Genomic DNA, 14,911 nt, shown 5'->3' with positions numbered 1-14,911 from the left:
GCATCGGCCAAGCCTGAAGTGGCCCAGGGAGTGAGGAAGCTCCTCTAAATGTTTCATATGGGCAGCATTAACAAGGTCATTAAAACAGAGAAGCAAAAGGACGGCAACTGCTTTGTGAATAAGAATAGGTAAGATGAGCACAGGCAAAATGTCCAGAAATAGTGGCTGAGATGAGCACATGACACGGCTATCACAGACGGGTTCGGCACAACTGAGAACCACGTATAGCATCAAATACCAATTTTGGTGTTATTTTGGAAAGGTCACTTTATACTATCCAGGATGTAATACCACAGAGTATCACATTCAAATGACAAAGCTGTTGGCAACTGGAGAAAAGGTGACAGGAATCATCACCTAAGGCTATTGGTCCCATGTCTATAAAACAAGAAAGGGAAATAAAATGAAGACTAATAAAGGTTCCAATAACTACTTGGGGACAAAAAGGAATTCCAGAGGGCCAGCCGCCCATGACAAAAAAATAGAAAAACACCTTTATTTTCCTGTATCTGCTGTCTCACCAATACCAGCCAACCAAAAGATAAAGAGACATCTTCCCAAGCTTCTCCCTCTTCACAGTCTATCATCACGTTCTGTGGGTTCCCCTCCCAAGTCTCTATCGAAGCCCTTTGCTAAAGCTCAGGGTTCCATTTTTGCTCACCTACATTGCTGTTATTATACAGGCTTTTGGCCAGCTTAGACTTGTGCGCTCAAATATATGATTATGCCAAAAAACCACAGTGAAAATTACTTATTTACAACAAATTATCCTCTATCCCTCTATAGGCGTCCAGCAGACAGTTGAGATCAGAGGTTTTCAATATCAAGAGCCCTTGGGATTTCAAGGTGTCCAAACCTCTTTCAACCATAATAGCTACCGCTGTTGGGCTGAACAGGATTTTCTATGAACAAAGTGTTCCACAGCTTCAAAAAAATAAGTTCTAACAATGGCCCCCTTCCAATACACAGATGGCTTTCCAGATACACAATAATTTTAATCTTTCTCACAAATACATTACATCATTTCTGTTACTAGATTTATTACAATTTAAAAATTATTTGTATATTTTTACTCCTCTGATGGAGTGCTAAGCTACAAGCTGAAAGACAAAGTCTGTATTATTTATTTCTGTATAGCCAAATGGCACGAAGCAAGCTCACTAGATAAATTAATGCAAAACATCACAGTAAACGACCCTAACAATGATATCATGACAAAAGAAATATGAAGTGCATGTACTAAAACATGAAGTATATGCCAAATTTTAGAAGAAGCCCTAACCAGAGTTAAGGGCTGAGGCATTTACATTTTCTACTATTGGAATAGCGAGATTTTATTATAAAATGGTATCATTAATAATAGTTATGTGCAAATGTATCAATTATATATAAATTCCCACAATATGAAAACAAATGACATTTTTTAAGTAGAGGGTAATTTTTGTTCTATTTCTTAAAAGTTATAAATTGTGAGGAAATTACTTCATTTATAATTAAAAACTCTGAAGAAAGAAAACAACATTTTAAGATTTTTAAAATATCCTTATTTTCCAATCAATAGCAATTACAAGGAATTGCAAACAACAAACAGGAAAAGTCAGTAAGATCAATAAGAACTCTGAAAACTGATGAAAATATTAAAGACATTTCCTCTATATGAAAATAAAGGGGACACTGCAGACATCCTTTTTTTTTTAACTAGCAGGGTAACCAATTTAAACTACTAAAGAATCAATATAGCCAGATATTCTATAGGCTCAATAATGTCATCATTTTTTTCATTATTTATTATTTTTATTGTTTTTAAGACAAGGTCTCACTGTCGCCCAGGCTGGAGTGTGGTGGTGCACTCTTGGCTCATTGCAACCTCCGCCTCCTAGGCTCAAGTGACCTTCCCACCTCAACCTCCTGAGTAGCGCTGGGACTACAGGAATGCGCCACCACACTGGATAATTTTTGTATTTTTTTAAAGATGGGGTTGTGCCATTTTGCCCAGACTGGTGTCAAACTCCTGGGCTCAAGCAAGCCACCCACCTCAGCCTCCCAAGTGCTGGGATTACAGGCATGAGCCACTCTGCCTGGCCCAATCATTCTTAAATTTATAAAATTCATTTTTACAATGAAAAGGAGTAAAACACTGGGAGTTATGAAGTTATTCAATAAACATTAAATGAAAGGAAAAATACCAATACAAACTATGTGTTATATGTGTGTGTGTATAAAATAATACATCAAATCAACAATTCGGCTATACTGAGGGTAAAGAAATAGATCCAAGGGCTCAAGGAACAATTTATCACACGTTATAAAAGAACCAAGCTGAAAATTTGACTCTTTTGGAAACTACTGACGGGTTATGAAATGCGTCTTTTAGATTCATATGCTGTAATTTCATCTTCATAAGAAACCTGTTCTTTACCTAGAGTAACCTGGGTCTCAGAAAAATTAAAGGTAACTTATACACACTCAGAGGCAGAGTCAAATTCAAAGCTAAATCTGCCTCACTTCAGAACATAGGAGTCCCTACAGCAAGAAACTGGAACGCCTCTGCAAAACACTTTACAGCACCACTAACCCTTATATCAGAAAGGATCTAAAAAGCAAGCTGTATTTTCCCCTATATCTTACATCCTAAACAGGTTTTTATTCACTTTTATTCACTAAGCAGTTTCATAGAAAATTGATACAAAGAATCCGACACTTGCTGATGTGTAACCAGCCATTTTATTAGGAAGTTAGACCATAATGAAGGTCTTTATCTACAGATCAAAGGAGTTCCTTCTTTTGAATAGAAAATTGGAAAAAAAAAATCACTGGGAACAGACTAAATGCAAATTTTCATGGTAGGCATGAGAATGCAAACTCAAACATAAGCATAGTCCCTACCCTCATGGAGATTACAGATTAACTGTATTTTTAACAATGTTTTCATTTAAATACTCTTCTGTTCAACATAAAAATAAAACATTTTCATTTAAATACAGTAATATAAAAATATCATTGTCAAGAAGCCTTAAAGGATCTCCATACATACATAAAACAGTCCTTCTTAAGTATCTGTATGGGCATGAGTGTGCATGTGCGAGGGCTTGCATTTTCATACTTACATACATTCCATGCAAAGGCTAAGTCTTTAAAGAGGCCATTTTTCAAATAAATTAAAATCTTTGGTTTCATCTTTTTTTTTTTTTTTGAGACAGGGTCTCAGTTGCCCAGGCTCAACCTCAGCTCACTGCAAACTCCGCTTCTGGGGCTCAAGCGATACTCATGGCTCAGCCTCCTGAGTATCTGGGATTACAGGCACATGCCACCATGCCAGGCTAATTTTCATATTTTTAGTAGAGATGGGGTTTCACCATGTTGCCCAGACTGATCTTGAACTCCTGGCCTCAAGTGATCCACCTGCCTTGGCCTCCCAAAGTGCTGGGATTACACGTGTAAGCCACCACGCCCAGCCACCATTTTTTATGTCCACATACAAGCATAATAAAATTATGGATAGAAAAATACTTCCAAATGGTGGTTACATCTTGCTGGGTAAAAACAGAAGAGGCTGGCTCTTTACGGTGGCTCACACCCGTAATCCCAACACTTTGGTAGGCCAAGGTGGGTGGATCACTTGAGGTGAGGAGTTTGAGACCATTCTGGCCAATATGTACTACAACTACAAAATTTAGCCGGGCATGGTGGTACATGCCTGTAATCCCAGCAACTCGGGAGGCTGAGGCACAAGAATGGCTTGAACCAGCAAAGTGAGGACTGCAGTGAGCCAAGATCACGCCACTGCACTCCAGCCTGGGCAACAGAGCTAGACTCTGTCTCAAGAAAAAAAAAAATAGTAAGATTTGCAATATTTTGCTTCCTGGAGTAGGGGTTGGGGGACTATAAAAATGACCTAAGTAGTAGATTAGAGCTTTTGTAATAATTTTAAAACAATTTACCGTGATGTAAAATAAAACAAAATCTTGGTCACATCAGGAAGGAAAAAAATAGTTTAATAATTGGATATAAGTAAGAGAGGCAAAGGAACAACTTCAGGATGGAAGGCATTGTGGCACACTTAGGGTCCGGTTTAAGGTCTTAGACACAGGGCAGGAAGAAGAGCCGGAAGATACAAACAAGAACAAAAATAACTACATCATACAGGCAAGAAGACATCCCTTCCTCTTAGAGGCAGGAGTGGGACAACAGGTAAATGCAGATATAGATAAATTAGGGTATTTGAGACCAAGAGCAAACTTGAGGCAGAGTTCACTGGAGGAGGTGTGGGAAAGCAGAAAGGGGACAGAGATGGATGAGCAGCCTCACAGAGCAGTGGGAATAGTTGCTGTGAAAACAGAAAGCCAAGTCAACAACTGCAGACTGCTAACAGCAACAAGAGCTCAGCTGAGGCTTGCAGTTTTAAATTGCACACTTACAGATTTAAATGAAAATGCTTTAAAAGACCCAATAGGCCTCAATGCAGCTCTTTTATGGAGAACAATTTCCTCTCCTGGAATAAAGATAAACCCCTTTACAAAGTGCTATGAACACTCTTTTGTAAACCAAAGCATTCAGTCAGATATGTATGTGGAAAACAGGCAGTGAGATGCAGAGTTACACTTATTTATAGTATGGGCATGTGTGTGTGTGGACACTTAAACTTCTGCAATGGTTGAATTTCTAAGCCAAAAGTACTGAGCACGTTAAACGTAATTATATACTAAACGATATTTCTGTTTCACTTCACTATTTGTGAAGATGGCTGGCAATTTAAAAACAAAAACAAAAAAAATAAAGTAGATCAGACAGTTTCTAGGCTGTACTATGCGAAAGACCCAGGTTCAAATAATTTTTCCAGAGAACAAATTCCCAACTTCTTACTGGTGATGCAACTTTTACTATTTATCCAATGTTTTTACATGTATGTTTCTCATTTCAGATTAAATTCTTCAATAAAGACAAATGTAAGTTGAGGTCCCTCTGGTGAGGAATATGTATTATCCACCTCAGTACTCCCACAACTAGCAAAATACTTAACAGGGTAGATAATAAAGGAAAAGGAGGCAGAAATTACCTGACAGTCTTTTCCATTTTGTAAAGCTGAGCTAATTTTCTCTAACTTTCTAATGAAAACAAATACAATTTGATTCTAAATGGGCAACTCTCAATTTTAAAAATGCAATCTTATCAGAATCACAACGTTCCCCCCATCTCAATACAATTTAAAATGGCATTTTTGTCATCTTGGTCGTTCATGTTAAAGCAGTAACACCACTGGAGCTAGAGCATCACTATCATAATTCCTTCCTAACAAACATTTAGAGCAACTAAAATATTGGAAAACGAAAATGTAAATCATCAAAACAGTGATGAGAATGACAATGATGCCGGCACTAATGTGCTTGTGCACTTATTCTGATATATTGCTCTAAGCACTCGGTACAGGTTACTGCATCTCATCCTCATGCCAACTCTGATGAGTAGGAGCTATTATTATCGGTTCCACATTATAGGTGAGAAAAATTAGGTACAGAGATAGATCAAAAGAGTGTTATATTTACCTGGTGAAATTATTAAAACCATAAACTTAGAAGGCACCAGCACACAAACATAATAAGGAAAATGACTACTCTGCTCATCTCTTGGTCATAAAACCAAAGTCTGAAAGGCTTTGATATTTCTGACTGCATTGTGCTCTTTAAGTTCAAGGAAGAACAAGAACAAACAAATCATTTCCCCACAAGTTATAAGAACAGGTCCCAAAAAGAGGAGTACTATTATTAAGTTGATCACAGATTTATATATAACACAAATACAACAATTTTTTAATTTTCAAGACTGAACTCACACAAATTGTAAGTGCAGAAACATGCCTGTTTAAGGATCATGAAAAAAATAATTCAATTACATTTCATCACAAGATTGGCCAAATGCTAGAAATCTGATTATGTAAATCTACAATTAGTCTCTGAATTTTTGGTCCTATGATCATGATTTGTCGAATATCCGAAGACTTCTCATCACTTACTAACACTGTTGCCTACTTCTAACTAGTCAAATATGGGCAGTTGCTACAATCAACTCTACAGAGTGGAATACATTCAAATTTAGAGTTACCTAAAACCTGGCTTTACATTACTGGCACAGCTCACATGCATTTTCTAAACCTCTACCTTAAAAAAAAAAAAAAAAAAAAAAAAAAAAAAGGTATGTTTGAAGACACTGTAATCTACCTTCAATTTAAATAAGTAAATAATAATTGTTAGGCAGTCATAATGTAGCATGAGCTGCCAGTGGGTTTCAGTTGCCACTTTAGGAGAACAGGTTGGGGCAGGGAGAGTGTGTTAAGTTTACCCCACCCAGCATGTACATAAGCATTATCATTTTTCATAATGACAATGCATGAAAAGGGTCAGAAAATGCTGGTGACTAGGATAAGAGCTATGGCTGCAGAATCACAAAGTCGGGCCTCAAATCTTTGTCCCACGTTAGGCAGTGGGAGTTTGGGCAAGTTCTTCATCATCTCAAAGCCTCAGTCTGTGTGTACAGCTGGGATGACAACAAGAAGTACCTCACAACATACCCATGAGGAATAACTAAATCAATGCACATAAATCACTTACTAGAGTAAATGGGGCATAGGACGTGCTTGTTAAATGTCGGCTATCACCTCATCATCACTGACACTGCCCAAACCATGTTTCAGAAGAAGACAAAATATTAGAAAGCTGATGTTTATTATCACTAGACTGCTTCGATAAATGCCAGTAATATAATTCAGACATCTCCATCCCTGTTATTCGTATATCCATTCCACTGACAGCTTTTTATTGTTTCCAAAATAACTTTATTTACATCTTCATTTCTTCAAGAATAAGTATGTTAAGAGCACTTGCCTCTGCTGTTAATTTTATCATTATCAAATATGTCTTGATTATTTATGACTCTGTATTTGGTGTAGGTTCTTTTAAGCTTGAAATGGATATTTACGATTGCCTGCTGAAGAGGTCCTAGATGTCACAGTTTCATATGTTGCAACCTCAGAATCATCCTAGATTCTATCAACCTCAGATTCATCCTAGATTCTATCTACCTGTATCTCCTTCTAAAATCCATCATCCCTGACTCCTCCATTCCTTCAGTCTTTGCCTCAGATTAAGTACCTACCACCCCCTATTGCTGTAACTATTTCCTTACTGATCTCTTTGTCCAGACAATCTATCTAACCTACCCTTCATGTTTCCATACAATCACAGGTATTATCTTCAAGGGGACAGGTAGACAGGCAGAGTTGGAAACATGTGATCACATCATTTTGCTGCCTGAAGACCAGACTCCAAGCTATTATTAAGAGAGGATTAAAGAAAATCAACAATCACAATGAATAAACTCTAGATTTTGATTCAAATAAATAAGTTGTTTAAAAAAAAATTGAGACAAAAACTTTGAATATTTTCATGATATTAAAGACTTGATAATATTGTGTTTAAGGTTTTTTAAAGCCATTATCTTTTAGAGATACATATCATAATAATATGGGTGGACTGATAAGCTATCTGGAACTTACTTCAAAATCATCCAGTTGGAGCTGGGAGGGGAGAGTAAGAAATGAAACACAATTGGCCATGAGTTTGCCATAAGTATTTGGGAGTCTGTGATACCACTGTGTCAAATATTGTGAGTGTCTCTAATTTTCCATAACATGTTATTTAGGAGGGAAAAAAATCTCCTGAAGAAACCAGGACCTGAATTGCCAGAATAATCCAGACCAGTTTTTATGCAACACATTCTTGACCAAGTATGACTGTAGCCTGCGTCTTCTCTCGACTCACTACCCTGACCCACACCACAGGCCAGTTGGACTAAACTTGCCACGAGGTTCAAAACATCAGGCCAGGCCCTCCACCTCTCTGTGTCCCGGCACATACTGTTCTTTCTGCCTAAAAAGTCTCTGCAGCCTCCTGGACTCACCTTTGAGACCTAGTTCCACAGCCCCTTCACTGAGGCTCTCCCCATGTTCTTCATACGCTCCCTTGCACTTCTTCCACCCTTAGTACATACCTACACTAGCACAATTATTTTGGTTTGTTTCTGTTGTTGTTTTCCTTGTATTTTATTTCTACCTCCCTCACCAGTTTACAAACTCCTTAAGGGCAGAAGCTGTGATTTATTTATTTCAATAAATATTCCCTATAATAAATCTGGAAGGTAGTAATTTTTTAATAAGCGCTTTGAAAAACAGAAAGTCAACATAACAACAGTTATGGCAAACATTATTTAAACAAAATAATATGTCTAGTATATCATAATTTATGTTTTTTTTTTTTTTTCTTTTTTTTTTTTGAGACGGAGTTTCGCTCTTGTTACCCAGGCTGGAGTGCAATGGCGCGACCTCGGCTCACCACAACCTCTGCCTCCTGGGTTCAGGCAATTCTCCTGCCTCAGCCTCCTGAGTAGCTGGGATTACAGGCATGCGCCACCGCGCCCAGCTAATTTTTTGTATTTTTAGTAGAGACGGGGTTTCACCATGTTGACCAGGATGGTCTCGATCTCATGACCTCGTGATCCACCCGCCTCGGCCTCCCAAAGTGCTGGGATTACAGGCGTGAGCCACCGCGCCCAGCCTATCATAATTTATGTATCCTTAATATGTCAATATTTATCTACTACATATTCTTTTTTTTGGAGATGGAGTCCCACCCTGTCGCCCAGGCTGGAGTGCAGTGGTGTAATCTCAGCTCACTGCAACCTCTGCCTCCAGGGTTCAAGTGATTCTCCTGCCTCAGCCTCCTGAGTAGCTGGGATTACAGATGTCTGCCACCACACCCAGCTAATTTTTTGTATTTTAGTAAAGACGGGGTTTCACGGTGTTGCCCAGGCTGGTCTTGAACTCCTGACCTCATGATCTGCCCACCTCGGCCTCCCAAAGTGCTGGGATTACAGGCATGAGCTACCGCGCCGGGCCCTACTATATATTCTTTAAAAATTAGTTGTCTTTTCTTAAGGAATATCTTGCACATTTCAAAACAAATATTATCCAAGGATGAAATTGTACCCAAAGAGATGTGGGCAGCTTATTTTCCTGTTTCTGAAAGAAGTATAAACTAAGATATGGCCTTTATGCTATCTTCACATCTCATCTAGTGTGGCTATGGGAAAATATGTTTTGTTCTCTTGGAAAAACTGTGTACTATTTCTTAATTCATAATAAAAATGTCAAAATACTCTATAGTACGAACTAGTATCTTTGACTCACATGTGAAGGATACAAGTACAGACACAAATGTGAACTTAGGAAAGAACTGTAAACTTCTATTTTATGACAGGAAACAGATAAAATGTTTCCCGTTTCTCAACTAAGAAAAATAAGTTAGTACTGACTTAGCCAGCTGTTACTAACACTCCTTTGATATTTTAAGAAAATTCAGTCCCTGGATTACACACATTGTACAAACAAAAAGGAAACACCTACTAGTATAAAACTTCGTTTGCTTCGTGTCTCTCATGTCTCACAGTTTCACACATTAACCTGTAAAAGAGATAAACACATGAGTTCAACATCTGTCACTAAAATACAGACTAGTATTTTAAATCCTTGAATGAGACATAGAGTCTAGAAAGTTAAGATTATTTTATATAGTTTGTCATAATCATTTATTAGCCTCAAAATGAATATTTTTAGTACCTGGGTTAACAAAGTTATATTAAATTAAATCTGATAAAAATATGCTAGAAAAGAAAACATCTAATATGATGTCAACTTCACCATGTTTATTTTATGGCAGAGAACATTGTGTGTATTTTATATTTGTAAATGGCATGTGGACAAATTAATGTTCCCAAGATAAATAAAAAATGAGAAGGAATTTAAAAGTTTAAAAGGAAAATCTGTTGATTTTAAAAATGATAACATCAGTCACGGTTCAACAAGAATGTTACTCAACAGTATGGAATTTCAGACAAAAGTAGGCTTTTATTAACTCGATATTTTTATGACCACTGACTGACTAACTGGAGGCTTTAGAACCTTAAAGATTTGTTACTTCAGCTGATTTATCCCAGAGTTTTTGAAAAAATTGTGAAATTATAAAAATTATGAAAATCATGAATAATTCTTAAATATTCAAAATTATCCTTAGAATAGCATCTTCAAGAAGCATCCTATTATATTAATTACATTTTTCCCAAAATACAAAAATGCAAATCAGAGAATTACTATTCCATCTTATGAAGGAACTAGAAATAGAAAAACCTGGCTATTAAAAGTGTTTATTTCAACAGTACATCTATTTTGGTCAATCGGGCTACTATTCTCTAACCTGTCAAACACTAGAATCAACCCACATCCACCTTTCTTTCCTATTTGCTAAATCAAAGAAACTGCTCTCTTCGGTACTTTTTTTCCTTGTTCTTCTCACTCCCACCACTGTACTTCAGAGGTCCTTACCCTCAATCCCTTCCAGGAAACATTCCAGCTAATTCGCACTTAACTCCAGGAGGCAGCAGTGAGTCTTGAATACATCTCATTGAGCATACATTTCCTCTTCAATGAGTTGAATCACAATTTTTCATAGGAAAGCCAAAAGCGTTAAGTCTAAAAATATCTGGTCTTAAATTAGATAACGGGCTCTGCCTTGTTTCCTGTCAGAATAGAAGGGTCCTTGCCTCAGCCTCTTTACTTCCACCCCGAATCTCGTTCCTGCTTCCACAGAAGACCCTGCACTCCTGCATAAGACCCTGTGCTCTTGAAAGCTCACTGCCTTCTCTATGTTTCTCTGTCCTGAATCACGTCCACTAATATGTAAACATAACTCAGTATATCACCTGTTGTGTGAGTGGTACTCCTCTCTTGGACTCACATCTCCTTCCAGCTATTATCTGTATTTTGCTTTTTTCCCAATCACAGAAAATCTTTTAGAATTGTCTACATGTTCAATCTCCATTTTCAAATCCTTTTCCCCACTTCTCCATCATTTGGTCCCTGAAACTCCAAAGAAAAAGCTCTATAAATACTCAGCATCCACCTTGTTACCAGAATCCCACCTGTCCTTAGCAATTCCACGACTCTGTAGTTTTGATTGCTCCTTTTTCTTTACAGCATTATCTTCTTTCAGCTTCCTGTTCTTGGTCTTCTGCTGTTTCAGCTTAACTTACTAGTCATTTTTTTTCTGTCTCCTTTGGATGCTCCCTCACTTCATCTTCTACCTGACCTCTAAACATTATCATCTCCAGGGTCCTGTCCTTAGCCCTCTTCTCTATACTCAAATAATCTCACCCAGTTCATGATTCTAATCTATACACTGATGACTTCCAAAGCAATGCCCCAGATCTAATCTCTCATCACGTCAGCCACTCGTCTAAACACCTACTCTGTGTTGCCACTAGATTATGTAAAAGCTTCCGCATGCTTAAAATGTCCAAGACAGAACATGAAATTCTCTCCCAAAAATCTGCTTCCCCAGAATTAGTATCCTGATTACAGTTTGGCTGTCTCTCTACCCAAATTTCATCTTGAATTGCAGTTCCCATAATCCCCACAGGTCATGGGAGGGATCAGTGGAGATAACTGAATCACAGGGCAGGTCCCAAGTCCTGTTCTGGTGTGAGTTCTCAAAGATCTGATGGTTTTATAAGGGGCTTCCCCTTTCGCTGGTTACTCATTCTTCTCTCTCCTGCCACCCTGTGAAAAAAGATGTCTCTGCCTCCCCTTCTGCCATGACTGTAAATTTTCTGAGGCCTCCTGAGCCATGTGGAACTGTGAGTCAATTAAACTTCTTTTCTTTAAAAATGACCCAGTGTCAGTTATGGCCTTATAGCAGAGAACAGAATAATATAGTAACCTCAGAGTCATCATTCTTGACTCCGCTCTCTTCTTCACATACATCTTTCTGCCATCACCTATTTCCAAAACACATTCTCTAGAACTGACCAAATTCACCATCTCCCCTGTTGAATCTAGCACGAGCTATCATTATCCCACCATTATCTCTTACCAAGACCACAAGCACAGGGACGTCTGCTTCCACCTTTACGTGCCTAATGTCCATTCCCCACAAAGCTTCCAGAGAAATCTTTCCAAACACTAAGTCAGATGATCTCACAGCTCTACTCTTTATCTCCACAACCTCTAAAAGAAAATCCAAACTCCTTATCCTTCAATACAAAGTCCTACACTATTTGCTATACCTCTACACTATACTGTGTTTTACTCACTTACTGTACCTTACTACACTGCGGCCCTGTCTTCCTTCCCCTGCACCAAACCTGTGCCCATGACAGAGCATCTGGGGTACCTGTAAACTGAAGAAATCTTTGCAGGCTGTCCTGACTCTAATGTCACCTCCTTTTGACTCCAAAGCCAGAGTAGCCCAGCACCCATCCTTATCATGTCCAACATACTAAATAAAATAACACTGATCCATTATCTCAATCTTTTCTCCTCTACTAGGAACCTCAGTTCCGTGATGTCACGGGTTTGATTTACTTCAATGCAGTATCTCCAGAGTCTACATCAATATCAGAGTAAGCATGCAATCAATCAATAACTGTTTATAAAATAAACACATTTAAATAGTGCTATCAGAAAGTCATGGTAAAATCTCTTATATGAAAATGTCATAAATGAAGGAAACAAGTATCAAAATGCTTTTTGTTTTTAAACACTATTAGGCAATGTTTTAGCAAAAGCATACTGACCTTCCCTGAATTCTTAATGTGTATATAATAACCATAATTCACTTACTGCTCAATGATCTAAAGGTGTCTATATAATAACAATTACACTCATCCATGATGCTGCAGAAAATATATATTTCAGCAGGCTCTTTCCTATTTAATTTCTAAAACTAAATAGCCCTAATTACTCTTTTTTTAAATAAATTTTTGGTCTCTGCTCCTAAACTAAAGGGATAAAACATTAGAAAAATAGTTAAAATGATATTGAAGAAACACGGTTTTTGGTGAAGATCTCAAAACCTTTTACACTGCACAGAGTGTGTGATCTTACAGAAACACAGTAACATCCTCTATTTTAACTGCTCTGTAACAATACAGGGAGCTGAAGCTTTCAAATAAATAAAAGTCACTTCCTCTCCTTCAGAGAAGAACATGAATGTTGCTGCTCTGCTGCCCGATACTTAATAGACTGAAAATCTTGCTTATGAGCACTTTTTTTCTAAAATTGGAAAACCGTATCATGTGGAAGTCTTAACTGTTTTCTATTAATCCCAGGGTAACATCTATCTTTATAAAATTCAAGGAAAATGATTTATCTAAAGGAGAGATAGTTTTCCCAGAAATTGTAGTATTATAAAGCAATTTATCTAAGTTGTTGGGTTTATCTGTACCTCTATTTTTGTTATTATGTATGTGGCATCCTGAACTTGTTCTAAAGAAAGACTTAAATTAGTTTAAGCTGATGTTTTCCATTAATGTGACTTCAACACAAGCACAATAAGATAAACATCTTAAAGGCCTCGCCCTGTTTTAAGTTCATGCCAACAAACAAATCTGTGTAGGCTCCAAAATAGACATTCTAAGGTGTAAATATACTCAACTACACCCTTGAACTTATTATTTATAACCAAAAATTACCTCCGCAGCTGCAGGTAGTTGACAGAAACTGGCTGATGGGTATGTGGAACTTCATTAGCATTTTTATACTTTTTTCTTTCTTTTTTTTCTGAGATGGAGTCTCATTCTGTCACCCAGGCTGGAGTGTGGTGGCACAATCTCCACTCACTGCAACCTCTGCCTCCCAGGTGCAAGCAACTCTCTTGCCTCAGCCTCCAGAGTAGCTGGAATTATAAGCATGTGCCAACCACACCCGCTAATTTTTATACTTTTAGTAGAGATGGGGTTTCATCATGTTGGCCAGCCTAGTCTTGAACTCCTGACCTCAAGCAATCCACCTGGCCTTGGTCACCTAAAATGCTGGGATTACAGGCATGAGCCCACTATGCCCAGCCTATTTATACTTTTGTAATCCAGAAAATTTCTCTAAGTATAAAAATTCCTTTTTCCATTACAAAGAATTCCTGTTATCTAAATAATTTTATCACCACAGATATTACACAAATGCATTACATAATCAATATATCTAAATATTATATGTGTATGGTTTTATATCTGCACAGTGGGAATATGACATTTTTATTTACATACTAATTAGTTGCATTTGCATTTATGAATTAACTACATGCAATTAAATAAACAATTGTCACTATAATTTTTTTCTTAGCAAAGTTGTCATCACAAAACATAAAATGAAAGTTACACACTTTAAAAATTATTCTTGCTCTAATTTGAGCCATCGTCTAAAATCCCAGTGGTTTTGCCCTTTCTAGTAAAACTTGACTTAATTTTTAAACACTTAATCTACAATCTACTTTAATCTAAATGATTTTCATTAAAAATTTAATTTTAAGAGTACTCTATCCTCTTGATATTCTTTTCAATTAACAACTAAATATGGAATTGACAGGCTCACAAATTAATTAGTGTTGAAAGAGTAAAGGGGAAATATATAGAAAGAGCAGCTCTTTCATAATTAAAACCTCCTGGTATCAGAAACAGCTAGACCTGGAGGAAACAAAACTTTCCCATTATGTCCCAGTTGGTGTTTATATATTATCCATCTTCTCAAAGTCCTTTATTTTATATCCCACTTAAGTAAGTGCAAAGGTAAAATCATTTTTGTTTTTTAATATGAAGCCCAGATAAATAACTACAGTTGCTGAATTACTGTACAATAGAAGTGATGAGATTTCTATATGGGCAGATCTCACTAAAACAAATATGGTATAAACTGTGTTTCTCTGAAAAAGGCAGCCTACTTAATGCAATAAAATATTTAAACAAAGATCTAGAACATATGAAAATAATAGACCTAATAATTCTTTAAATGATTAATTTAAAAGCTACTGGTTTC

The 14,911-nt window shown here is 37.1% G+C and overlaps 1 protein-coding gene and 1 long non-coding RNA gene across 9 annotated transcripts in view; both read right to left on the bottom strand.

Moving 5' to 3' along the window:
* LOC135277781 (uncharacterized) overlaps positions 1 to 14,911 on the bottom strand; it is a 223,434-nt gene that overhangs the window by 75,790 nt on the left and 132,733 nt on the right. The gene's annotated exons all lie outside the window — the stretch shown is intronic.
* LOC135268135 (rap guanine nucleotide exchange factor 6-like) overlaps positions 1 to 14,911 on the bottom strand; it is a 141,204-nt gene that overhangs the window by 47,612 nt on the left and 78,681 nt on the right. For all 7 annotated transcript variants that reach the window (XM_064383761.1, XM_064383762.1, XM_064383760.1 and 4 more), the window contains one exon: positions 9,455 to 9,511. In XM_064383761.1, the coding sequence (XP_064239831.1) occupies positions 9,455 to 9,511 (57 nt within the window). The remainder of the gene's footprint in view (positions 1 to 9,454; positions 9,512 to 14,911) is intronic.

The sequence above is a fragment of the Aotus nancymaae genome, unplaced genomic scaffold (genome assembly GCF_030222135.1).
Source record: "Aotus nancymaae isolate 86718 unplaced genomic scaffold, 86718_ANA_hifiasm-v0.15.2.pri h1tg000033l, whole genome shotgun sequence".
In the NCBI taxonomy this organism is placed as follows: Eukaryota; Metazoa; Chordata; class Mammalia; order Primates; family Aotidae; genus Aotus; species Aotus nancymaae.
The sequence above is the reverse complement of the archived record's forward strand: the minus strand, read 5'-3'. Positions and strand labels throughout refer to the sequence as shown.